This window comes from Martes martes (genome assembly GCF_963455335.1).
Source record: "Martes martes genome assembly, chromosome: 1".
Taxonomy (NCBI): domain Eukaryota; kingdom Metazoa; phylum Chordata; class Mammalia; order Carnivora; family Mustelidae; genus Martes; species Martes martes.
Window position 1 is genome coordinate 205,244,484 of NC_137888.1, and position 24,796 is coordinate 205,269,279.

At 58.1% G+C, this 24,796-nt stretch overlaps 1 protein-coding gene across 1 annotated transcript in view; it reads left to right on the forward strand.

Annotated features, from left to right (window-relative positions):
- Positions 1 to 4,750: 4,750 nt before the first annotated feature.
- The window catches only part of NOTCH3 (notch receptor 3), a gene marked incomplete at its 5' end in the record, with an annotated part of 33,086 nt that continues 13,040 nt past the window's right edge, over positions 4,751 to 24,796 (forward strand). Inside the window, 25 exons of the mRNA XM_080798827.1 lie at positions 4,751 to 4,868; positions 7,403 to 7,481; positions 11,013 to 11,155; positions 11,235 to 11,573; positions 11,663 to 11,785; positions 11,871 to 12,104; positions 12,708 to 12,863; positions 12,959 to 13,144; positions 13,804 to 13,917; positions 14,320 to 14,433; positions 14,990 to 15,223; positions 15,344 to 15,454; positions 15,932 to 16,124; positions 16,201 to 16,352; positions 16,572 to 16,685; positions 17,152 to 17,307; positions 18,226 to 18,451; positions 18,865 to 19,066; positions 19,205 to 19,358; positions 19,796 to 19,980; positions 20,525 to 20,657; positions 20,744 to 21,001; positions 21,082 to 21,200; positions 21,553 to 22,118; positions 23,497 to 23,829. Coding sequence (XP_080654953.1) covers positions 4,751 to 4,868; positions 7,403 to 7,481; positions 11,013 to 11,155; positions 11,235 to 11,573; positions 11,663 to 11,785; positions 11,871 to 12,104; positions 12,708 to 12,863; positions 12,959 to 13,144; positions 13,804 to 13,917; positions 14,320 to 14,433; positions 14,990 to 15,223; positions 15,344 to 15,454; positions 15,932 to 16,124; positions 16,201 to 16,352; positions 16,572 to 16,685; positions 17,152 to 17,307; positions 18,226 to 18,451; positions 18,865 to 19,066; positions 19,205 to 19,358; positions 19,796 to 19,980; positions 20,525 to 20,657; positions 20,744 to 21,001; positions 21,082 to 21,200; positions 21,553 to 22,118; positions 23,497 to 23,829 — 4,742 coding nt within the window. The remainder of the gene's footprint in view (positions 4,869 to 7,402; positions 7,482 to 11,012; positions 11,156 to 11,234; positions 11,574 to 11,662; positions 11,786 to 11,870; positions 12,105 to 12,707; positions 12,864 to 12,958; positions 13,145 to 13,803; positions 13,918 to 14,319; positions 14,434 to 14,989; positions 15,224 to 15,343; positions 15,455 to 15,931; positions 16,125 to 16,200; positions 16,353 to 16,571; positions 16,686 to 17,151; positions 17,308 to 18,225; positions 18,452 to 18,864; positions 19,067 to 19,204; positions 19,359 to 19,795; positions 19,981 to 20,524; positions 20,658 to 20,743; positions 21,002 to 21,081; positions 21,201 to 21,552; positions 22,119 to 23,496; positions 23,830 to 24,796) is intronic.

Below are 24,796 nucleotides of genomic sequence, written 5' to 3' on the forward strand. Positions count from 1 at the left end.
TGTGGGTCCAGGTTCCTTGGTTGCTCCTTCCGATGGAGAGCTCAGCATCTCATAGGCCATCCATTCCAGCAAAAAGTCCTTTCTCAGATGGGTCAGGGTTGGAGCCAGCCTGCCTCCTGAGGCCCCTACCTTTGCCCCTGGAGCCCCAACCTCTAGAAGGGTACTGAAGAGAGTGGTCCCCCTGTGGCAGCCCTTCTGGGGTGGGCATCCTAACTCCTTCAGCCAATTCCTGAGTCACCAAACCCTCCCATGTCATCCCTTCTGTGTCCACAGCATACTGTGTGATGCCTGGTTCCTGGGAAGTTCCTGGTTTAGGTGGGGATACAGAGAAGGATACAGATATCCCAGCCTTTTATGGATAAGGCAGAGAGAGACAGAAGGAGGATGCTGGGAAAGCCCAGGGGGGCTCTGCCTGCAGGGGAAGAGAGGACTTCCTAGAACAGGAACCTACTTCCTTCTTTCTTTCTTTCTTTCCTTCTTTCCTTTTTAAAGATTTTATTTATTTATTTCAGAGAGAGAGAGCACATGGGGATGGTGGTGTCAGAGGGAGAAGCAGACTTCCTGCTGAGCAGGGATTCTGTGTGGCTGGATCCTAGGACCCTGGGATCATGACCTGAGCCACAGGCAGACGCTTAACTGATTGAGCCACCCAGGCGCCCCTGGAGCCAGACTCTTGAGGAATAAACGGGAGTTCCCCAGGTACAGGAATGGGGAGTCAGAAGGCAAGCCAGAAAGAGGGACCTGCATGGGTAAAGGGGTGTCATGTGTGGGAAATAACAGAGTATTCCCTATAAAGAGAAGAAAATACATTTTTGAAGAGAACGCATTTGTTGTGAGTTCCCGCTGGGGAAGGAAGCAAAGGGTCCTTTTCTCTAGTTGGTGTCTCAGTCGAGAAGAAACTGGGTAAAGGCCATGAGGGCGCAAGGCCTGCTGGGTGAGGAAGCAGTTTGACTCAGTGTGATGGGGGGAGGGCTGGAGAGGGCACAGGGCACGGGTGGGCTAAGGGCTCTGAAAGCAAAGCCAGGGAAGGGGGAGAGGGGCTTGGATTTCCCACCGAAGCCACACCTGCCCTAGGACCTGTTGACTCAGCACACTCACTGTGAATCAGGCTGCACCCCTTCTTGTGCAACTTTTATCCGTTTCACTGCCCAATCCCCAGCCTCACCCCACCCCACCCCTCACACTCCGTGTGGCCTGGAGTCACTCAGCCCTGGGTTTGAATGTCAGTTCTTCCTCTAGAAAGCCTCCAGCAAGTCACCAGAAGATGGGCAGATACTCCCTCCCCGTGGGAGCGGCAGCCAGACCCTGGGGGAGGGGCAGAGCATCCTCAGTTCCTGTCCCCAGGGGCTGGCCTGTCTATACCCGCCAGGCCAGGCCGGGCTCCAGCCAATCATTCCAGTTGCACCCTTGGCCCTTCGTGCTTCTTCGTTCTCTCCAACAGCACTTCTCCGCCTCCTTCCCCTCTTCCTCGTCGGGCGTTTAAAAACCATCTCACGGGGCGCCTGGGTGGCCGAGTCGCTGGGCGTCTGCCTTCAGCTCAGGTCGTGATTCCAGGGTCCTGGGATTAGGCCCTTGTCAGGCTCCCTGCTCGGCAGGAGGCCTGCTTCTCCCTCTCCCACTCCCCCTGCTTGTGCTCCTTCTCTCACTGTGTCTCTCTCTGTCAAATAAATAAGATCTTAAAAAAAAAAAAAAATCACCTAGTGGGGGGGGACGCCTGGGTGGCTCAGTTGGTCAAGTGACTGCCTTCTGCTCAGGTGGTGATCCTGGAGTTCAGGGGTCGAGTCTCACATCGGGCTATCTGCTCAGCAAGGAGTCTGCTTCTCCCTCTGACCCTCCCTTTGTTGTGCTCTCTCTTTCTCTCCCTCAAATAAAAAATTTTTTAAAAATCTTAAAAAAAAAAAAAAATCACCTTGGGTCTCCTGGGTGGCTCGGTCTGTTGAGCAGCTGCCTTCAGCTCAGGTCATGGGGTCATGTTCCCGGGGTCCTGGGATGGAGTCCCGCATTGGGCTCTCTGTTTGGCGGGGAAGCCTGCTTCCTCCACTCTCTCTGCCTGCCTCTCTGCATACTTGTGTTGATCTCTGTCTGTCAAATAAATAAATAAAATATTAAAAAAATAAAATGGCAAGTGGTTAATTATATAGTATGTGAATTTGATCTCAGTGTAAAAAAAAACCTCGTAAGAAATCAGTCCATGCCAGAACCAGCAGGGAGAAATTTTGATGGGCACCAGGATATTCACATCATCTCAAAGTATCTCCCCACATGATATTGATATCAATTTGTTATGGGAGGAGGAATGGGAAGAAAATGGTACCTCAAGAGTAGGGAAACCTGGGAAACCTGGCCACCTTCACTCAAGTGATAAAATTCTAATGTCACCGATGTTGGGAACTGATGTCAGGTACCTCCGGGTATGAGGCATGTGGGGAGGAGGGGGCAGCATCACCTCTGTGATGAAGACGGAGACAGACAAAGACACACACCTGAACCGGGTCGGGAGGAAACAGCAGGCCGGCCCATTGGGGGACTTTCTGCGAAATGGGTGATCTCCACTCTGAAAATATTAGTATCACAGAAGACGGGGGAAAGCTGAGGAACTGATTCAGATTACAGGGCACCAAGAGACATGACCAGTTCATGAAACACATGGTCAGGGATTGGATCCTGGACCAGCAAAGAAACATGCTATTGAAGATGCTACTGGGGCAACAGAAAACTTGGAACACAGACTAAGGGTGACAGCCGTGGTCTGTTTGGGTAAATGAATGCGCTCATGCTCAGAAAACACACAGTGGTGTATTAGGGGGGTAAAGGAACATCACATCTGCGATCTGCTCTCAAAACTAAAACACAACTGGGCACCTGGATCTCAGTTGGTTGAGCATCTGGACTCTTGGTTTCCACTCTCTGGTCTGATCTCTGGGTAGAGAGGTGCTCAGCGGGGAGTCTTCTTGGGATTTTCTCCCTCTCCCTCTGCCCCTCCCCCTGCTTGTGCAGGCTCTCTCACTTTCCCAAAATGAATAAAAACTCAAAAAAATAAAAAAGGCACATAGATAGATATGTGTGTGTGTCCATATATATCTATAAAGCAAATGTGGCCAAGTGTGGAAAGAGTTGGTGAATCTGGACAAAGGGAATATGGAAATTGCGTTATTCAAGACTTGAAATTATTTTAAAATAAAAAGGTTAAAAGTTGCCTGAAGATCTCGGGGTGCCTTTGTGACGATCTCCCAGCACGGCTTCCCTGTGCTCAGCCCCAGTGTTCAGCTGCACATAAGCAACCCCCAGGGTCTACGGATTCAGCACCTCACCCCCCAGACCATCCCTCCCCCTGCAGCCTTACCAGCAAGCCAAATACCAGGGAGGCAGTCTGGCCTCCTTCTGCCCCTCCTCATCCAGGCCGGTGCGACCCTGGCCTGTCCACTCCTTCTCCTTTCTCTGCTCCCTCCTGTGGCTGCAGGCCTGTGTCTCTGCTGGGATATTTCCCCTCTAATTCATCTGTCCTGGCTGAGCTCCACCGGGCCCCCCTCTGGGAAGCCCTCTCTGGAGGAGCAAGGTGTAACTCCAGCCCCTGGAACAAAGTCAGATGTAGGACTGGAGCTTTATACCTACTCGTTGAATAAATGAATGAACAAGTAAGTAACTACTCTCAGGCCGAGCCCTCACCAGCCCCTCTATGTACCCTTCCCAGACTCTGCCCTCCCAGACTCTGTCCCTCCCAGACTCTGCCCTCCCAGATGCTGTCCCTCTGGCCCAGCTCTGAACCCCCAGTGCTGGGGGTGGGGGCGGGGTTCTCTGTCCACATTTTTCTTCCGCAGACTGAGGGCTCCTCCAGGGCTGTGCTTGGGGTGTTTTGGAGTCCCCATTATCGCCACAGGGACAGAATGGGCTGCTCCGTGGCTTTGCAGCAGAACTGATTTTGGAAAAGGCAGTTGATCCAAAATCAGCAGGACTGATTTTGGAAAAGGCAGTTGATGGAATTGCCAGGCTGAGCAGCAAAGCTGTGTAGGGTTTGGGTGGGGCTGGGGGCTGGGATGGACCTTTGGAGTTCACACAGGGTAGTAAGGAGCTTTCTAGGAGAGCTGAGAGTAAGAAGGTGTGTGTGTGTGTGTGTGTGTGTGTGTGTGTGTGTGTGTGTGTCTGCCCACATGCATGAGGCTCCTTCCTAATGTGTGTCTGAGGTCTGAGGCTGCAGACGCTGCCCCCCGGCTCCAGACCTGGCTGGGACTGAGCTTCGGGTTTGTTTTATACGTTAAGTCCCCATGAAGCTCTGGGCATGCGTCTGCATTTGTGCGTGGTAGCTGTGTGTGCATGAGCGTCTCAGGACGTGCTTGGCCTCGGTTTTGGGGTATCTGGAGGTCTGTGTTTGCGCCCTGGCTCTGTGTGTGTCCCGGGCTCTGAGTGTGTGTGCGCTGGGAGCCAGGGTGTTCAAGAAGCCGGTGTGTCTGTCACTGCGGATTCAACCCACGCTTCACCGCATGGCCGACCTGAATTTCCTAGGGTCTGCGGATCCCAGGCTGTGTGGGTGGAGGGTGGGCAGGGACCCCGGGAGGCCGGGTGGGGGGTAGGGGTGGGGGGTGCGGGGGAGCTCAGGGCCGGCCCCGGGGCGGGGCGAGCCGCCCAGGGCTGGGGGCGGGGCGGCCCGGCAGCCTCACTTTGGCGAAGTTGGCGGCGCGGAGGCTGGCCCGGGACGCGCCCGGAGCCCAGGGAAGGAGGGAGGAGGGAGGAGGGAGGGTCGCGGCCTGCCGCCATGGGGCCGGGGACCCGGGGCCGCCGCCGCCGCCGTCGCCCGATGTCGCCGCCGCCACCACTGCCGCCCGTGCGGGCGCTGCCCCTGTTGCTACTGCTAGCGGGGCCCGGGGCTGCAGGTGAGGGGCTGGGACCTAGCGGGCGGGACTGGGTGGGTGGGTTGGGGGAGGGTAAGAGAGGAGTTTAAGGACCCCCGAGTCTGGGACTGGGGAGCTGGTCTAGAAGCCAAGGACTAGAGCGGGGGCAGGGAGCAGGAGCTCGGGGGCTACGTGCCAGTCCCGGGGGGACAGGGGCTCAGTGGGGGGAGGGGGCAGGTCCCCAGAGGTCCAAAGAATAGGGGCCCCGGAACGATCAGAGTTGCAGATGAAGGGACCCAGGAATGAGGGACTGGGAGCTTGAGGTGCGGGGATCAGGGACGCAAGATCGGGGGGACCAAGAGTCTGGGGCTCGCTCCCAATGCACGTCGGTCTGCAGTCTTGGGAAAGTCACGATTGAAGCCCAATACCCCCAGGTTGGGGACCCCTCGCACAAAAGCCCCCCTACACACCCAGGGCTGGCCTGGCCGGGCGGGGGACGGGGAGGGGGCGCGAAGTTCTCGGAGCTCCGAACTCGGGGAAAAACTTCTCAGGCCGGAGCGCGGCAAGACCCGGAGCCGGAGTCGGAGCTGGAGGCACATCGGCGCCCGCGCCCCTTTCCCCGCCCGCGGCCCCGCTCCCTCCCCTGGCCGCTGGGACCGGGAGGCCACGGGACCCCGCCCCCGCGAGGGGAGGGAAAGGGAGGGCGGGGGGCGCGAGCCCACGTGCTCCCCTCCAGCTCCAGCGCCCCGTCTCCGCAGCCCGAGCCCCTCCCCAGCCGGCCGGGGCCCCCCGCCCCTCCCCCTCCCCGCTCTCCCTTCCCCCGCTTGGGACAATGGCCGCGCCGTCTAGACACCCCCTCCCCCCCGGGCCGGCCTCGCGCTTTCTTTGCCAGACAAAGCGGGACGGGCGGCGGGGCCTGGGCGGGGGCTGCGGGGGCGCACACCCCCAAGGGAGGCCTGGCCGGCGGAAGAGGGACACTGGCCGAACGCCCCTGGCCCTGGGTCCCGGGGAGCCGCTGTAGGGCTCGGCGCTGGGAAGGAAGGGCCTGCACCGCCCAGCCCGGTGCCCGACGGGGCAGGATGGGGCAGGAGCTGCCGCCCCCGCGGGGCCAGCGCACACACACATGGCCTGTCACACAATCGGAGGCACACACAGCCCGGGGTCACACAGGCAGCTAGAGACGTGCACACACACACGCACACGCACTACACCCGCACAGTGGATACGCAGCCCGCACACTAACATACTTTCACATACAATTACACATGTTCATACACACCAAGGATCAGCAGCCCAGAGCCTTGTACCTGCTGCCTGCATACATTCAGACACACACAGATCCAAGGCATGCCTGCACCCAGTGTAATACGTGCAGAGAGGCACACCCAACCCATACACAGACACACCTGAGAATACACTGGACGCAGAGACACACAGCTGTGTACCATATGAACGGGGCTCACGGTGCATGGGCACCCGTGACAGACCCAGTGCACACATAGATGGCGCAGGCATTTGTACACGCATGTACTTCGAGCACACGCACACATGGCTCACATGGCCCACTGTTCGGTGAGGCCCGCAGTCTGTGTCACGTGGCTCCTACTGTGAGTTCCCAAACACCCACAGGCCCTTGTCTGGGCGGTAGTGTCCTGTCTTTCCCTGTCCCCTGAGGAAGGGGGCACATGCCATGTTGTCCTCTTAGCATGTCCAGCTCAACTTGTGTGTCTCTCCCTCTCTCTCTCTGCACTTCTCTGCCTCCTCTCTGTGTCGGCCTGCTTCTAGTTTCCTTGTGTCTGTCTCCGTTTTTCTCTATCTCCCTCCATCTCTTTCCATCTCTCCATCTGTGACACACACACACACAGAGGCCCCACACCTGCCGGCATACACAGTTCTCCACTAGCTCACACCCAGCCGCGTCTGGCACAGACCAGTCTGGCAGGACAGTTAGACTGCCACGCCCCAGAGGGACACAGCCCTCAGGGATGGGGACGCTGGACCGGGCAGCACATGCCTACTGCCAGCTGCCCCTCCCTTCAACCCACACTCTATCCCTGCAGCATCCAGTGCTGGCTGGGCGTAAGGTACAGGCCTTAGCCCCTCTCACCAGAGCACCACACAGCTCTGCCCAGCTGGAGCAGATGCCCAACATCAGGCCAAGAAAGACCCAGGGCCCCAGGCCTCCTCACCCCTGCCCTCTCTATTACCCTGGGATCTGGGCACACAGCCCCGGACCTCCCTTCAACGCTCAGCACCCTCACTTCCTGCCTCTGCACCCCCCATTCTGGCAGCTTCCTGAGTCCCCACATCTGGCACAAGTCAGCACCTCCTCCTGCCCGCCCCTGCCTTGTGGTTCCCAGGGCTTGAGCTGGCAGGGACAGCTGCAGCCCCAACAGCTGGGGCCGGGGCGGGGGGCCGTGGGAACTGGGGATGCGGGGGCTCCATGCACCCACAGAGACACCCCCAGCCCGTTGCAGCTGTTGCCTGGGGGAGGGAAGGATGGGCTCTGGCACTCTGAGCTGGGGTTCCTGGGTGCCTGACTGACCCCCCCCCAACTTTACTTTGCCCCTACACAGCACCTCCTTGCCTGGACGGAAGCCCGTGTATGAATGGAGGTCGCTGCACCCAGCTGCCCTCCCGGGAGGCTGCCTGCCTGTGAGTGCCTGGCTCTGAGCCATCAGTGGGTCCTGTGTGGGGAGGTAGTCTGTCTTCTTCCCTTGCCTCTGTGTCCACCACCAACGCCTCTACCACTTCCTACATGTGTATGGCTTGGGTAACCTCTTGTTCCCCACTGGAATCGAGCAGGGTTAAGAAGTGAGGAAGGTTAAGAGCAGGGGTTCTGCAATTTGCCTGGCTGGGGTTCAGACCCCACATCGTGTTGCTGACTGCCTGGGACCTAAACCCTTTAAGCTTTGGTGTCCTGGTCTGGAAAACAGGCACATTAAACCCCACTTCACAGAGTTCTTGGCTGCCTGAGGTCATGTGTAAAGCCTCTGATGGAGGTAGTTATTATTCAATCAACAGATCTTCAGGGACCAATGGCTTGGTCATAGTGGGCACACCAATTGCATCTTCCCATGTCTCGACCTTTAGTGGTGGGGGTACGGGGGGCTGTAATACAGCTCTGCAATGTCACTTTCTTGTTGCGTGACCTTGGGTTAGTCACTTCTCTCTGGATCTCAGAAATAGGGGCACTTTCCCCTGGCTTGTGACCATGAAGGGGCTCAAGAATTCAGTTGTTAGATAATATAGGGAAAGGCAGAGGGTTGAAGTTGCTGAGCAGAGGCTGGGAAAGAACTGAGCAGAGGGAGACAGAACTCAATTTGAATTCTGGGCTCTGGGATACTTTGAGCAAGTGCTTTGAGCTCTCCGAACCTCAGTTTTCGCATCTGGAAAATGGGGCAATCATAGTCCCTCTTTAATGGGGTTGACTGTAAAGATTAAGAGACCCTTCATGGGATGAACTCAGTGTAATGCTCAGCGAGCAATAAGTGCTCTATAAATAGGGAAGAAGATGATGATGAAGATTAGTAGGGACACAGGAAATACGTGCCATAAAGGTGAACGTCTCAAAGTTTTGGGGAAATGGGTAGGTCCTTTTATAATATCGTCGTTAATAATAGTAGCCATTGATTGATTCATTAATGTATTCGTTTATTCAACAACAAGTTGAATGTGTGTGCCAAGCTGGGCGGGTCTGGGGTGACTTTTGATCCCGGAGAGCCCCTTTGAAGTTATACACGCGCTTTGACTGGAGCCCACTGGGGCTCACCCAGGTGGGGACTTAGCCTCGCCAAGCGGGTTCCTCGGGTTGGGAGTCTGCGATGGTGGGGGTGGGGGAAAGTGTGACCTTATCTGGAACCACTCACCTGGGAGGCGGAGCCGCGGGGCCGGGCGCCTGCGCAGTGGAGCTCAGCACCTGGAATACAGCCGACAGGTGAATGCTGCCGCGGCTGCCCCGCCCCTCAACAGGTGAATCACCAGCGCGCGCGGCGGCCCGGAGCCCGGATTACCCGGAGCGGAGCGGGCTGTTCCCCGAGCTGGGCCGTGGGAACCACTCCCCACGGGCCCCCCAATCTCCTTCAAGGTTCCAAATACTCGTGTCTTTTCAGGAACGCCCCAATATGTCACCTCTCCACGAATTCCCCCCTTAGCCTCTTCCTCAAAGTAACCTCCCAAGCCAACGTCTCTGTCTCCCAGTCCTCGCAGCAACCCCCTCCCCTCCCCTCCCCCCGACCCCTAACCAAGAGTGCTCTTTCCCCTCTCGGTTCCCCCAAAGCCCTGGCTACGAGGCGGGGCGCGGGCGGAGGCTGGAACCGGCCCGACCGGTCCGCGGGGGAGCGGGGCGCAGAGCGTGGGAACCCGCCCGGGGCGTCGGGAGGGGGCCGCGCGGCCGCGCCCAGCCTGGCGGTGGGACCGGCAGTCCCCGGCGCCCGGCGCAGCGCGCCCCCTCTCGGCGCGCAGTCGAGACGGACGTCCTCACCCTGCGGGGCTTTGGGGAGGGGGCTGGGAGCCTCGCCCTCCCTTCTCAACACCATTGCACCCCTGCCCTGCCGTGCCCCGGCCTGTTTCGCTGGGGGCCGGGGTGGGGGATCTTGTGGGAGACGCTAGGGACTGAGTCAGCTGCCTGAGGTTAGCCCCAAGCGGCTGGGATGAGCCAGAGGGAGGGAACGCGCCAGGGGTGGGCAGCGTCGGGGCGGGACCTCGGACCCTCTTGCCAGTCTAAACCCTTCCCTCCCACCCCGCCAGTCTCCCTCCGGAGGTTTCCAGTCTTAAGGCCAACCGCCTTATTTCCTTCCTACTCAAGGTTTTCTTGGGGTGTCTGGGGAAGGGGCTGCAGGCGGGAGGACTCTGTCCCAGTCAGAGGGCACCAGCACTGGTGTCCACCTCCTCCTCCCAGGGGCAGGAAGGGTTGTCTGTGCCTCCAGGAAAGGCGTGGAGGATTTGGGAGAGTTACACTCTCTGTCCACATGAGAGCTACCCGTCTGTGAACGGAGCTGTGGATTTGGGTCTGAATGTTCGCCAGGCCAGTATGTGGAATCCGCCGTCCCGCTGTGTTATCTGTGTATGTTTCTGAGTCTGTCTGTGCCGGAGCAGTTGCCTTCTGGGGCCCGAGACTTTGCATTTGCTATTCCCTCTGCCTGGGAGGCTCTTCCTTACACAACCCCATGCCCCTCTCCCTTACCTTCTTCAGTCCGAAAATACCATGTTTGCCTTCCTTCCTTACTCATCTCCCTCATCCTGTGTCCTAGTTTCCTGGCTACCATAACAAACCACCAAACACTGGGTGGTTTAAAAAAGAGAAGTTTATTCTTACAGTTCTGGGGGTCAGAAGTCTGAATTCCAGGTGCTGGTAGCCCCGCCATCTGCAGTGGCTTTCCAAGAGAATCCTTCCTGGCCCCTTCCACCTCCTGGCAGCTCCAGGAGCTCCTTGGCTTGTGGGTGCAACACCCTGTGTCTGATTCTGTCTTCCACTTGGCCATCTCCTCTTTCTCCCATATCTCCCTCGGCCAATGGATTTGGGGGCCCATTTGGAAAATCCGGGATGATCTCATCTTGTTATCTGTCACTTAGTTACCTCCACAATAAGGTCAGAATCACAGGTTCTGGGACATGGGCATTTCTTTCCTGGGGCCATGACTCAAAACCCACTGAACTGGGGTGCCTGGGTGGTTCAGTGAGTTAAGCCTCTACCTTCGGCTCAGGTCATGATCTCAGGATCCTGGGATAGAGCCCCATGTTGGGCTCTCTGCTCAGCGGGGAGCCTCCTTCCCAAACCTCTCTCTATCTGCCTGCCTCTCTGCCTACTTTTGATCTCTCTCTCTGTCAAATAAATAAATAAAAAATTAAAAAAAAACAACAACCCACTGAACTCTTCATGGCCCTTACCACCCTATGCTGGCATGTTATCTCATTCATTATTTGTGTATCTTCTCTTTGCCCTGCTTGGTTGTGAGCATAAAGAGGGTGGGGATGACTTTTAATGTGTTTGCGACTGTATTCCTATTGTTTAGAACACAGTAGTTAGTCAGTGAATGTTGGTTGCATGAACGAACGGGCATGCCTGATTGTTGGGCTGCTTACGTGTGTATTTCTTGCTGTCACGTGTGTGTATCTCTGTGTCTGGGATGCTTCTGCCTGGTACCACCCTAGTACTTCCCTATACTAAGCTATCTCTGCCTACAGGTGCCCGCCAGGTTGGGTGGGTGAGCGATGCCAGCTGGAAGACCCCTGCCATTCGGGTCCCTGTGCTGGCCGGGGCGTCTGCCAGAGCTCCGTGGTGGCAGGCGCCGCCCGGTTCTCCTGCCGCTGCCCCCGTGGCTTCCGAGGTAAGGGATGGTCTGGAGGGAAACCCAAGCCAGTCAAGCATGTGAACAGCCCAAGCTCACCCTCTTCTGGTCCCTCTAGGTCCCGACTGTTCCCTGCCGGACCCCTGCCTCAGCAGCCCCTGTACCCATGGTGCCCGTTGCTCGGTGGGGCCCGATGGCCGGTACATCTGCTCCTGCCCGCCTGGCTACCAGGGCCGCAGCTGCCGAAGTGATGTGGATGAGTGCCGGGTGGGAGGGCCCTGCCGCCACGGTGGCACCTGCCTCAACACGCCTGGTTCTTTCCGCTGCCAGTGCCCAGCTGGCTACACGGGGCCACTGTGTGAGAACGCTGCCGTGCCCTGCGCCCCCTCACCGTGCCGTAACGGGGGCACATGCAGACAGAGTGGCGATCTCACCTATGACTGTGCCTGCCTTCCTGGTGAGGGAGCTGTGCCCTGGGGAGGTGGCAGGAGTGCAGGGACAGCGGGCCGCCTGGCAGTGACCATCTTTGTTTTCCTCCCTTGCTAGGGTTCGAGGGCCAGAACTGTGAAGTCAATGTGGACGACTGTCCAGGGCACCGATGTCTAAATGGGGGGACATGTGTGGATGGTGTGAACACCTACAACTGCCAGTGCCCTCCTGAATGGACAGGTGAGCATCAGGGCTGAAGAGAGCCAGGTGGCAGACCTTGGGTGGGTATGCAGCGGGTGTGGACTGCTGTGTCTGTGTGCCACAGGCCAATTCTGCACGGAGGATGTGGATGAATGTCAGCTGCAGCCCAACGCTTGCCACAATGGGGGCACCTGCTTCAACACTCTGGGTGGCCACAGCTGTGTGTGTGTCAATGGCTGGACCGGCGAGAGCTGCAGTCAGAATATCGATGACTGTGCCACGGCTGTGTGCTTCCATGGGGCCACCTGCCATGACCGTGTGGCCTCGTTCTACTGTGCCTGTCCCATGGGCAAGACTGGTGAGTGGCTGTTTTCCTTATAGGGAGCAGGGAGCCATTGATGGTTCTGTAGTGGGAGCAGGGATGGAGTCTGACTTGAGTGTTAGAATGATTTGGGGTGCAGGGTGAGCCTGGGAGGGGTCTAAGGAGATGCTGGCCCACAGTCCAGGGCAGTAGTCATGGGAATAGAGAGCTACCTGTGACTGAGAAAGATGGGACCTTTGCAAGTGGCCAGGGTCAGGGAAGGTGTTTGGGAGGGGGACTTGGATATGGAGGACAGGGCATGTCAGGCAGAAGATACTGCAGAGGCAAAGACTTGAGAGTATGTAATCAGAAAAAGAGTCAACATATTTTAAAACAGTGTGTGGATGTTTCCAACTCATTTTCAAGTGGTTCCAAAATACAAAAACAACAACATAAAGCTTACAAGAGTTGAATCTAGGTGGTGGGCGTGTGAATCAACTTTGCTGTACATTTGAAAATTTTTATAATAAACCATTGGGGAAAATAGCTCCTAAATACACTGCAGGTTGATAGAAACAAAACACAAAACAGATGTGGCAGATGTGAGACCTTTGGGCAGAGCTGGAGGGTCCCCCCCGAACTCTGCCTAACCTCTTCCAGGGCTTCTATGTCACCTGGATGACGCCTGCGTCAGCAACCCCTGTCACGAGGATGCTATCTGCGACACGAACCCTGTGAATGGCCGGGCCATCTGCACCTGTCCACCAGGCTTTACCGGCGGGGCGTGTGACCAGGATGTGGATGAGTGCTCTATTGGTGAGGGGGGGGGTGTGTGGTCTGAGAGTTGGGAGGGAGGGGAGAGGCGGGTCCTTAGCCACCCACACTCACACTGGCGTTGCTTCCTCCTGCAGGCGCCAACCCATGTGAACACCTCGGCCGGTGCGTGAACACACAAGGCTCCTTCCTGTGCCAGTGTGGCCGTGGCTACACTGGCCCGCGCTGTGAGACTGATGTCAACGAGTGCCTGTCCGGGCCCTGCCGCAACCAGGCCACGTGCCTCGACCGCATAGGCCAGTTCACCTGCATCTGCATGGCAGGTGCGTTGGGTGTGTGGCCAGGGCGGAGCCTGAGGCTGGGGGGCATGGCAAGGGAAGCCTGCAGGTCAGGACACCTCCCTCCCCCTTTCCTGGTGAAACTGTCTGGAACGGAACCCTGAAATGAGGTGGAGGTGGGCCAGAGTAGCACCTTTGTGCATGGCTGGGGCCACGGTCAAAGGGAGTCTGTAGAACCTCAGATGGGCTGGGACTGGAGTCTGTGCCTTAGGACCCACGGGGGGGGCGGGAGATGATACGAGGGCTGGACCAGGAGCTGGAGTGGGTCAAGGTGGAGCCTGCAGAGAGTCTTGCACTAACCCTGGGATGGGATGGAGGCTGGGCCCAAGGTTACAGTGGGTGCTGGGCCTGGTACCCGAGGACCCGGTAGAGTGTGAGGACTGCAGAGGGAAGAGGGTGGTCTGAAGGGAAGGCCCATAGGGAGGCTCATAAGCTTTGGACCGTTCGGATCCACAGTTGGGTGAGGTCCACCAAGAGGTCAAAAGCTGAATCTGGGATTGGCCTTGGGGGGTGGGGGTGGGGCAAGGCCAAGCAAGGCTCAGAGAAACGATCTATGGGTAGGAAAGGGAGTACCTTCCCATGTTCTCTCCCTTTAGACCAGAGGCTAACCTGCACTGCCCTAATCCCCCTCCCTTACCCCCCAGGCTTTACAGGCACCTATTGTGAGGTGGACATGGATGAGTGTCAGAGCAGCCCGTGTGTCAATGGTGGGGTCTGCAAGGACAGAGTCAACGGCTTCAGCTGTACCTGCCCCTCGGGTGAGGACCCTGGGCCAGGGAGCCGGAAGAAGACAGGTCCCCGCAGAGGCAAAGGCTGTAGGGGAGCCTTATAAGACCATGTTAGTGGATAACTATCATAACAGAAACCATGTGCTATGAAAAACCTTGAAATTAATTTAAAACCAAGTTGGGGTGCTTGGGTGACTCAGTCGGGTTAAACCTGATTCTTGATCTCAGCTCAGGTCTTGGTCTCAGGGTTGAGTTCAAGCCCTCCGTTGGGCTCCACGCTGGGCATGGAGCCTATTTAAAAAACAGACAAAACACACACACACACTAAGTAAATGATCATCCCATTCATCCCACCCAAACAAGGCAGGGCTGGCAAGGGGTGACTTCTCTGACCCTATCTGGGCCTCTGCCCATCCCACTTTCCACCCTAAGGCTTCAGTGGGGCCATGTGTCAGCTGGATGTGGATGAATGCGCAAGCACACCCTGCCGGAATGGAGCCAAGTGTGTGGACCAGCCTGATGGCTATGAATGCCGCTGTGCAGAGGGTGAGAGAGGGCCAGTGACAGGCCAGCAAGAATCTGGGGGCGGGGCGGAGGGTGGAGGCAAATAACAGCTTTGGGGACAATTTGGGGGCAGGGCTGCAGCAAGGCAGGACTCGAGAGAGCCAATGACAGAGCTAGGGGGCGGAGCCAATGATGGATGTAAGCAGAGGTAAGGCTAGGAGTGGGGCCAATGGGTCTGGCAGAGAAGGGGTGCACTTTGGTTGAGGGGGAGTGTCCAAATCCCTCTACACCCAGGCACTTCCCATGTGTCCCCATTTCCAGTCCAGAGTGGGAAGTGAGGCGGAACAGGGCTGATAGGGTAAAGACTGGAGGAGAGGTTGCAGTTGGGGAGGGGATTTATCTGTGGAAGTGTCTTAGCCAGGGGGGAGTCCTGGAGCTTGTGGCTGGAGGGAGTTAAGGGGCGGGGCCTGAATTGAGCCCACCTCCTGTTGGCTAGATGGGCGGGGCCTGAGGTGGAGCTGGGCGAGGATTGGGCAGAAGCCACGGCTGTGGGCAGGACCTTGGCAAGTGGGTGGAGCCTGACCCTCTTGTCCTCCAGGCTTTGAGGGCACGCTGTGTGAGCGCAACGTGGATGACTGCTCCCCGGACCCGTGCCACCATGGTCGTTGTGTGGACGGCATTGCCAGCTTCTCATGCGCCTGCGCCCCGGGATACACAGGCACACGCTGTGAGAGCCAGGTGGACGAGTGCCGCAGCCAGCCCTGCCGCCACGGAGGCAAATGTCTAGACTTGGTGGACAAATATCTCTGCCGCTGCCCTCCTGGCACCACAGGTGGGGCTGGAGGCCGGGTTGGGGCAGGAACAGTACATCGGGAAGGGCACAGAGGCTTTGGGAATGATGCCCCTTGCGGGGCTCAGTGGTGGCTACCCCTGCCGTGTTCCCCCTCCCCAGGAGTGAACTGCGAGGTGAACATTGATGATTGTGCCAGCAACCCCTGCACCTTTGGAGTCTGCCGCGATGGCATCAACCGCTATGACTGTGTCTGCCAGCCTGGCTTTACAGGTGGGCAGGTGGCGGCCATGGGAAGAGGGTCTTTTTAGGCTGAGAGGGTGAGGATGAAAGTACTCTATTCTTAGTTGAGTTTGCCCCTCTCTTTGCATTTGCTTGTCCAATGAGATTGTCCACACTTAGCCCTGAGGTTGTGCTCTCTCCCGCGGGACTGAGGTTGTCCCCATATCAGCTCAAGGTTATCCTGGAACACAGATGAGGGTCCAGACTCAGGTATCGTGTTTCTGCATGGGGCCAAAGTAATCCTTGGTGAAAATGAAGGTGATTTCATGGAAGTCTGGGGACAAGTATGATCTGGGGCAGCTCCGGGTTGAGGAGCTGGCTGTCTTAGTCTGTACAAGAGCTGATGGGTTATGAAGGTGAGATTGTTCTTGCTCAAGGGTGTGGCCATGCTAAATGAGGCAAGGTTGCCTTTCCCTGTTGGCACCCATCGTCCTTGTCCTGGGATGAGGTTGCCTTCGTGCTCTCCAGGGCCCCTTTGCAACGTGGAGATCAACGAGTGTGCATCCAGTCCGTGCGGTGACGGAGGCTCCTGTGTGGATGGGGAAAATGGCTTCCGCTGCCTCTGCCCTCCTGGCTCCCTGCCCCCACTCTGCCTCCCCGCGAGCCATCCCTGTGCCCAAGATCCTTGCAGTCACGGTGTCTGCCATGATGCGCCCGGAGGGTGAGGCCTTTCCCCAACTCCTGAACCCCTGCTGTGTCCCTGCCCATGGGCATTCCCTGACTGCCTTCCCCTCCAGGTTCCGCTGTGTGTGTGAGCCTGGCTGGAGTGGTCCCCGATGCAGCCAGAGCCTGGCTCGAGATGCCTGTGAATCCCAGCCCTGCCGGTCTGGCGGCACCTGCACCAGTGATGGAATGGGCTTCCACTGTACCTGTCCCCCTGGTGTACAGGGTGTGTGTCCCCACGTTCCCACCCCAGGCTCGCCCTCCCCACTTCTTCCTGCTCGTTTCCTTTCTGCTCCACTCCCCCTCCTCTACATTTAGCTTTTTCCCCCTTTTCTTCCCCTATTCCCCCCAGGAGATTTGGAGGTGGGTAACAAGGTGGGGACCCTGGAAGGAGATGGGGAAAAGGAATCTGTCAAGACTATCTCACTCTGCCTGCCCACCACAGGTCATCAGTGTGAGCTGCTGTCCTCCTGTGCCCCGAACCCCTGTGAGCACGGGGGCCACTGCGAGTCTGTCCCTGGCCAGCTGCCTGTCTGCTCCTGCCCCCCTGGCTGGCAAGGTACACCACCTGCTTCTTCCTCCTCCTCCTCCTTTCCTTTACCTCCTCTGCACCCCGCTGCATAGTGGGTGGTGCTGGGGACCCAGAGGGAAACATGTCCTTGGCCCTGTTTTTTGAGGGGGCTTCTTTTTAGGAAGGGACCGGGCTGAACACAGACACTTGCAGCCATGTGGTCAGTTCTGGAGAGGATGAAGGGATACGGGAGTGGGGAAGCTAGGATTCAGGCGGAGGGTTTGGGGACAGCTCCCTGGAGGGGGAGACCTCAATCAGAAAGCCTTTACTACCCACTGAGATAAGGCGAAGGCAGTTTGGGAACAGCCTGTGCAAAACACCCAGAGGCAAATGACCACAAAGCTTGTTCTTGTATTCACCCCCTCAGCCTTCCGGCTCTTCCTGAGGGCCAGGTACTCTCAGCCCCTGCCCTGCACCCTCTAACCCTGGGTGTTACCTTGCTCCTCGTCCCCAGGCCCACGATGCCAGCAGGATGTGGATGAGTGTGCTGGCCCCTCCCCCTGTGGCTCCCACGGTACCTGCACCAACTTGGAGGGGAGTTTCAGCTGTACCTGCCACAGGGGGTATAGTGGGCCTTCCTGTGACCAGGACATCGATGACTGTGACCCCAGTGAGTTCAGGGGAGACCCCCGGGGGGGGCGCTGCTCTAGAGAGCACATTCCTCAAGCCCATACTATGTGCCCAGCACTGAGTTTTCTTGCTCACTCTTCTCTCACTTTCCCCATTTTATTCTTGAAAACCGAGGTTCCAAAGAGGTTAGGTGGCTTGCCCAAGGTCACGAAGGGAGAGGGATGAGGTGGGATCTGAGCACAGGTCTGTCTGAAGCCCGTAGGCTGCCTCTGGCAACAAGCAAATTAACACCATGTGGAAAGTATGACATAATAGACCCCCAGTGAGTGCTCCAGGAGCACTGCCTGAGAGGCCAGTAATGTAAGCCACATATACACATAAAATTTTTCTAGTCACCACATTGGAAAAGTGAAAAAAAAAAAGATGTTAAGTTTAATAATATATTTTATTTAAACTTATATTTAAAATGTTATTTTGACATGTAATCAATATCAAATTATTGAGATCTTTTACATTCATCTTTGTTTTCATATGAAGTCTTCAAAATCAGAAATCTAGTGTTTATTTTACTCTTATAGCACATCCCAATTTGGGCCAGCCACATGTCAAGGGCTTACTAGACACACGAGGCCAATGACCACTCTACTGGCCGGCACAGGTCTGGAGGCCTTCTGTGCTGTGCCCAGGAATTAAATAGACACATCTAGCAGCATGTGCTTGGCAGCTCAAAGGGACCTTTTGGCTCCCCCGTCTCTCTTTCTTGCACATAGGTGAGGTTTCCAGATAAGGGAGGGGATGAGGCCACAGAGAGGACAGAATTTGATCCCTCTGACCAAATGTGCCCCTCCCAGTTAAGCCCGGTTTCCTCCTGATTTCCCTCTATGAAAGGCATGGTTGGGTCAGGTTGAGCTGATGGGTGGTGAAGTGTATGACCAGGGCTTCTCCCTTTGGACCTTAGACCCCTGCCTGAATGGTGGCTCCTGTCAGGATGGCCTGGGCTCCTTTTCGTGCTCCTGCCTTCCTGGTTTCGCTGGTCCCCGCTGTGCCCGAGATGTGGACGAGTGTCTGAGCAGCCCATGTGGCCCAGGCACATGCACTGACCACGTGGCCTCCTTTACCTGCACCTGCCCACCTGGTTATGGAGGTTTCCACTGCGAGCAGGATCTACCAGACTGCAGCCCCAGGTGCGTGGGGTCCCTACTAGGAGCTTGGGGACCCTGGCATGGGATGGGGTTTGGAACATGAGGAGTGGGGACAAGAAGGGGGTTCTTGGCTTGGCACGCACCTCACAGCTCTGATCCGTAATGGAGCAGTGTCCAGGAAGGGTTAGGGCATCTGTTTGGAGGTCACCTTAGGGATGCTGGTCCCGAAAGGAGTGAGGCCAGGTTAGGGCGGGGCCTCCACATGGCTCCCGCCTTAGCTCTGAAGTACTTGGTAAGTTGGGGCTAAGGGACAGGACAGGGCGGGACCTCTGCTAGGCCTGCAGCTTCTTGTGGGTAGGGGGGTCACAGAGAGTGCCCTCTCGACGCGGGGAGGGGCCAGGAAGGCGGGGCCTGCATGGGGGCGGAGCCTGACCCATCCCTCACTTTCCCTCCAGCTCCTGCTTCCACGGTGGGACCTGCGTGGACGGCGTGAACTCGTTCAGCTGCCAGTGCCGTCCCGGCTACACGGGCGCACACTGCCAACACGAGGCTGACCCCTGCCTCTCTCGGCCCTGTCTGCATGGGGGCGTCTGCAGTGCCGCCCACCCTGGCTTCCGCTGCACCTGCCCGGAGGGCTTCACTGGGGCGCAGTGCCAGGTGGGCAGCGTCACCGGGGGTCTGCGGGAGGAATTTGGAGGGCTGGTCTAGGGTAGGGGCCTGCCTGGGACCCTGGAGAAGCTGGGGTGCGGCTCCTCGGAGGTCCTTGAGCGCTGACGCTGACAGCTTCCCCTCCAGACGCTGGTAGACTGGTGCAGCCGCGCGCCCTGTCAGAACGGGGGTCGCTGTGCCCGGACCGGGGCCACCTTCTACTGCCTTTGCCCCCCGGGGTGGAGTGGCCGCCTCTGTGACATCCGGAGTCTGCCCTGCAGGGAGGCCGCAGCCCAGATGGGTGAGGGGGAGCACAGAGGCGGGGTGTGGGGCTCCAGAGGGTGTGTGTGCACATACTTCTTGCTGACGAGAGCCCAGTAAGGCTATGGCAGAGCGTATGGGCGGGATGGGGTGTGTGGCTGAGTTTTTATTGATGTGTAATGTGGGGCAGCTGGCCAGTGCCAGGATGTTGGATGCCTCTGTCACCATGAGGTAGCTGGGATGACATCGTAGCAGGGATGAGGTAGCTGTGTGTGACTGAGCTAGTGTAGACAGCAAAGGTGTGGATATGTGTTTGTGTGACAGTGTCTGAGACCGTGCCAGTTTGGAGGGCTGACAACCCAATGGGGTGTGCGTGAGACCCTGGCGACTGATGCCAGCGGGGGTGTTTGGTGATGCTGTGAGCGATGCAGTCAGGAAGGGGCACATACATGATTGACCCTGCTCTCCTCTGCGCAGGGGTGCGGCTGGAAGAACTGTGTCAGACAGGTGGGCAGTGCGTGGACAAGGACAATTCCCACTACTGCGTGTGCTCAAAAGGCCGCACAGGCAGCCACTGTGAGCAGGAGGTGGACCCCTGCTCGGGCCAGCCCTGCCAGCATGGGGGCACCTGCCGAGGCTACATGGGGGGTTATGTGTGTGAGGTAAGGGGCACCCAGACTCGGGGAGAGGGGAGCTAGTCATGCTGTGTGTCTGTGACCTGGTGTGGGTGTGTTGCATGTCTGGATTTTTGCTTTTGTGTCTTTGGGTATAATCTTGTGGGTGTATTTCTTGGTTGATCTGAGAGACTTTCTGTCTGTCTGGGTGTGCCTGTGTCTTCGGTTGTTTCCTAGATGTATGTCTGTATTCTTCCATGTACCCTGCCCTTTGGGTGTGAATGCACGTGCTGGTGTCCCAGTGCATCTCTGGTTGTATGCGTCTTGGGTACATCTGGATGTTTCTCCTGTGTGGCTATCCTGTGCATTTGTGTGTGTGTGTCCTTCTGCACTAGCTGTGTCTCTAACCCTCTGTGACTGGGTGTGTTTCCTTGTACTGTGTGTGTGCGTGTGTGTGTGTGTTTCTGTACATGGGGCATGCCTCTCTGTGTTGGATGAGACTGTAGGTCCTCTTGTTCTGTGATCTCTGTGTCTTCATGGGGAGTATCTGTGTCCCTCTGGGCTTAGAGGTTCCTGTCTCACATTGCTACAGTGTCCAGCTGGCTACACGGGGGACAGCTGTGAGGATGATGTGGACGAGTGTGCCTCCCAGCCCTGCCAGCACGGGGGCTTCTGCATCGACCTTGTGGCCCGCTATCTCTGCTCCTGCCCCCCAGGAACACTGGGTATGCCAGGGCCAGGGTTGGGAGACAGGATGGGAGGCTGAGTCTCTGTCCCCTCCTGACTGCTCCCCCATCCTCCCCTCCCCAAGGCGTGCTCTGTGAGATTAATGAGGACGACTGTGGCCCAGGCCCACCCCTGGACCAGGGCCCCCGGTGCCTGCACAACGGTACCTGTGTGGACCTGGTGGGGGGCTTCCGCTGCACCTGCCCCCCCGGGTACACTGGCTTGCGCTGTGAGGCGGACATCAATGAATGTCACCCGGGTGCCTGCCACGAAGCACACACTCGGGATTGTCTGCAGGACCCAGGTGGGGGTTTCCGCTGCATTTGCCGTCCAGGCTTCGCAGGTAAGCATCCGAGGCGGCTGCCCTGGGACCCTGCCTGTGTTCCTACCCTGTGGCTGACCCGCCAGCTCCTGCTTGTCTAGGTCCCCGCTGTCAGACTGCCCTGTCTCCCTGCGAGTCCCAGCCCTGCCAGCATGGAGGCCAGTGCCGTCCCAGCCCAGGCCCTGGGGGTGTGCTGACATTTACCTGTCACTGCATTCCGGTAGGTCACATCAGTGTCTCTGGGAGAGGGGTGGGAGCTTGTCCTTTTTGGAGGGTTTGGCTTTAGGGGAGAAAAGATGGAAGGGAAGGGAGTTCCTGAGAAATACTGAAAATACCTGGAGAGAGAGAGAGAGAGAGAGAGAGAGAGAGTGTGTGTGTGTGGGGGCGGGGGTGGGGGAGGCACAGGTTTGGAGGCAAGGCCTCCGGGGGAAGGCGGGGCTTCTCTGCTAGGGGAGAGGTTGGGCGGGACCTGGGGAGATTGGAGGCTCAACCTTCTGAAGCCTTGACCCCCTATTGTCCCCTTTCTCTCTTCTCCACCTTTCCAAATGCCTCGCTTCCCTCTCTTTCCCCAGCCGTTTTGGGGCCCGCGTTGCGAGCGGGTGGCGCGCTCCTGCCGGGAGCTGCAGTGCCCGGCCGGCGTCCCGTGCCAGCAGACGGTCCGTGGGCCGCGCTGCGCCTGTCCCCCAGGACTATCGGGGCCCGCCTGCCGGGGCGCGCGGGGGTCGCCGCCGGGGGCCGCCAACGCCAGCTGCGTGGCCTCCCCGTGCCTCCACGGGGGCTCCTGCCGCCCCGCGCCGCTCGCACCCTTCTTCCGCTGCGCGTGCGCGCCGGGCTGGGCCGGACCAAGGTGCGAGGCGCCCGCGGCGGCGCCCGAGGCCCCGGAGGAGCCCCTGTGCCCGAGCGCCGCCTGCGAGGCCAAGAGCGGGGACAAGCGCTGCGACCGCGAGTGCAACAGCCCGGGCTGCGGCTGGGACGGCGGCGACTGCTCGCTGAGCGTGGGCGACCCCTGGCGGCAGTGCGCGGCGCTGCAGTGCTGGCGCCTCTTCAACAACAGCCGCTGCGACCCCGCCTGCAGCTCCCCCGCCTGCCTCTACGACAACTTCGATTGCCGCGCCGGCGGCCGCGAGCGCACCTGCAAGTGAGCCCCTCCGTCTGTCCGTCTGTCCGTCGTCCCTCTGACCGGTCCGTTCGACCGCTCGCCGGTCTGTTTCTTCTCCGTGCGTGGGCCCCACCTGCGCATCTGTGGGCCCCGCCTCTCTCTCTGCCGCTTCACTGGCTTAATGTCAGTCCATCCTTAGACTGTCCGTAGGATGTCCACTCATTCACCCTTAGTTTCCTTGTGGACCCTGTCTGCCCGTCTGAGTGCTGTTGGTCTGTCTGTGCGGCTCATCCGCCCATCCATGTGCCACTGCTCTCTGTCCCTCCATCCACACACGACATGACCTGTCCATGTTGTGTCTGTCTTTCTACCTGTGCACTTCATCTGTCTCTCCCCATGTCCTGTTTGTCCATCCTTGGACTTTGTTCTGTCCATCCGTGAATTCCTTTCGTCCCTCAGCACGCCCAAATGTCTGTCTACTTGCTTTTTTTTTTTTTTTAAAGATTTTTTTTAGATTTTATCCGTTCATTTGAGAGAAGGGAGAGCATGTGCAGAAGCTGGGGGAGGGGAGGGGCAGAGGGAGAAGCAGACTCCCTGATGGCGGACTTGATCCCAGGCCCCTGAGATCATGACCTGAGCTGAAGGCAGATGCTTAACTGACTGAGCCACCCAGGTGTCCCTGTCTACACCTCTTCTGGTCCATTCTTGGACCTCATCTGTCTATCCCTTTGCTCTGCCTCTTTTGTCCCTCTGTCTGCCTAGAACGCTTCCCTCACTTTTATCTCCCTGTCTTTATTACCCCGACTTTCCTCCTCACTCACAGTGCTCCAGACACCCTGGCCTCTGTCATTTCTCAGATACCTTAGGCTTGCTTGCACCCCAGGGTCTTTGCACTGCATTGGCTGTTCCCTCTGCAGGAATCCTCTTCCCTCAGGAAGCTACACTGCTCCTTCCTCACCTCCTTCAGGCCTCCACGCCAACAGCAGTCCCTTCTCAGTGAGCTCCTCCCTGGCCACCTCCAATACTTCCCCTGCTTTATTTTCCTCCTTAGCCTTTAATTCCCATAGTACCCTGCATATGTGTGTGTTTATATTCAGCTTTTTCTGATGTGTAATTGAAATGCTCTGTATTCTGCTGCTCATTCATCTCTTTCAGTGTCTGTCTCTGCCCACTGGAGTGCCTGCTGTCCCTGGGCGGGCATATTTCTGGATGCCTACAGCAGGCATCTGTCCATAGTTATTTGCTACTAGTTACTGAAGGAACGGCTGGGTTTGCAGAAGGCGTGACACCTGTCGGATACATTCGAGCCCTCTGTGCTCTCACCGTCTGTCCCCCTTGTGTCTCTGGAGTCTGGGTCCTCTCTGGCGCGGGTGCGGCGGTGTTGGACGATTCTGACCGCACTCCTCTCCTCCCCCAGCCCCGTGTACGAGAAGTACTGTGCGGACCACTTTGCTGATGGCCGCTGCGACCAGGGCTGCAACACAGAGGAGTGTGGCTGGGACGGGCTGGACTGTGCGGGTGAGGTGCCCGCCCTGCTGGCCCGCGGCGTGCTGGTGCTCACCGTGCTGCTGCCCCCCGAGGAGCTGCTGCGCTCCAGCGCCGACTTCCTGCAGCGGCTCAGCGGCATCCTGCGCACCTCGCTGCGCTTCCGCCTGGACGAGAACGGCCAGGCCATGGTTTTCCCTTACCACCGGCCCGGTCCTGGCTCCGAGGCCCGGAACCGGCGCGAGCTGGCTCCGGAGGTGATCGGGTGCGTGCTGCACCCTGGAGGAGCTGCGGGGGCCCTTGGGGGTGCTGGTCTGGGAGGGGAGGGTCCCCGCTCCTCAGGGCTTATGGGTTTCACTTCCCTTAATATCTTGGGGAGCCTTCTTGGTGATGTGACCTGCATGTCCCACCTTCTGCACCTCTGTCATCTGGGGCCGGGTCATTGTTTGCTTGGGGGGGGGGTGGTTTGTCTTGGGTGCTACCGGATGCTCAGCAGGAGCGGGCTTGGCCTCCACCCACTATGTGCAGGTGTCCCCCCCCCCCATACCCCCTGCCACCAAGATGTGACAGAAGTGCCTCTGGGTACCAGAAAGGGTCCTCTGGAGAGCAGAGTGGTTAAGGGCATGTGTAGTTTTTGCTTTTGTTTTTGTTTTTGTTTTTGTTTTTTAGAAATGGAAAACAGAATTTTCCTGAGGGTGGCCTGGGAGGGAGGCCAGAAGGGAGGTGTGGCCTCTGAGCAGACAGGGGGCCCTTGGCCAAGGAGGGCTGGATTCTAGAGATGGAGGGCAGGGGCTCTGACGGGGACAGCTGGCATGGGGGAGTGGATGGAGTCTGGCTGACCTACTGGTCCCTGGATGCTCCCTGGGTGCGGTGATAGGGTCTCTGGGCAGCGGGGGCAGGGGTGTGTGTCTCACCCAGAGAAGGACATGGGTGATAAACGTGGATCATAGGCTTGCAGAATCGGAGGAGTCTGGGGTATTGTAGAGGTCCCCCCTCCAGGAGGCAGGCAAGGCTGAAGACACAGGTAAGAAAGAGCGGTGTTGAAGCCATGGGAGGGACTCAAAGAAGTGGAGACCGAAGAATGATTTGGGGACACAGAGACCCAGGGATTGGCTGAGGGAAATCAGCTCACAAAGAGGAGAGGGAGCAGCCGGAGCGCTAGGATGGGATCTCAAGGTGAGAGGGAGTTTGGAGAGTCTGAGATGGGGATTCAGACGTATGTGCCGCAAGGA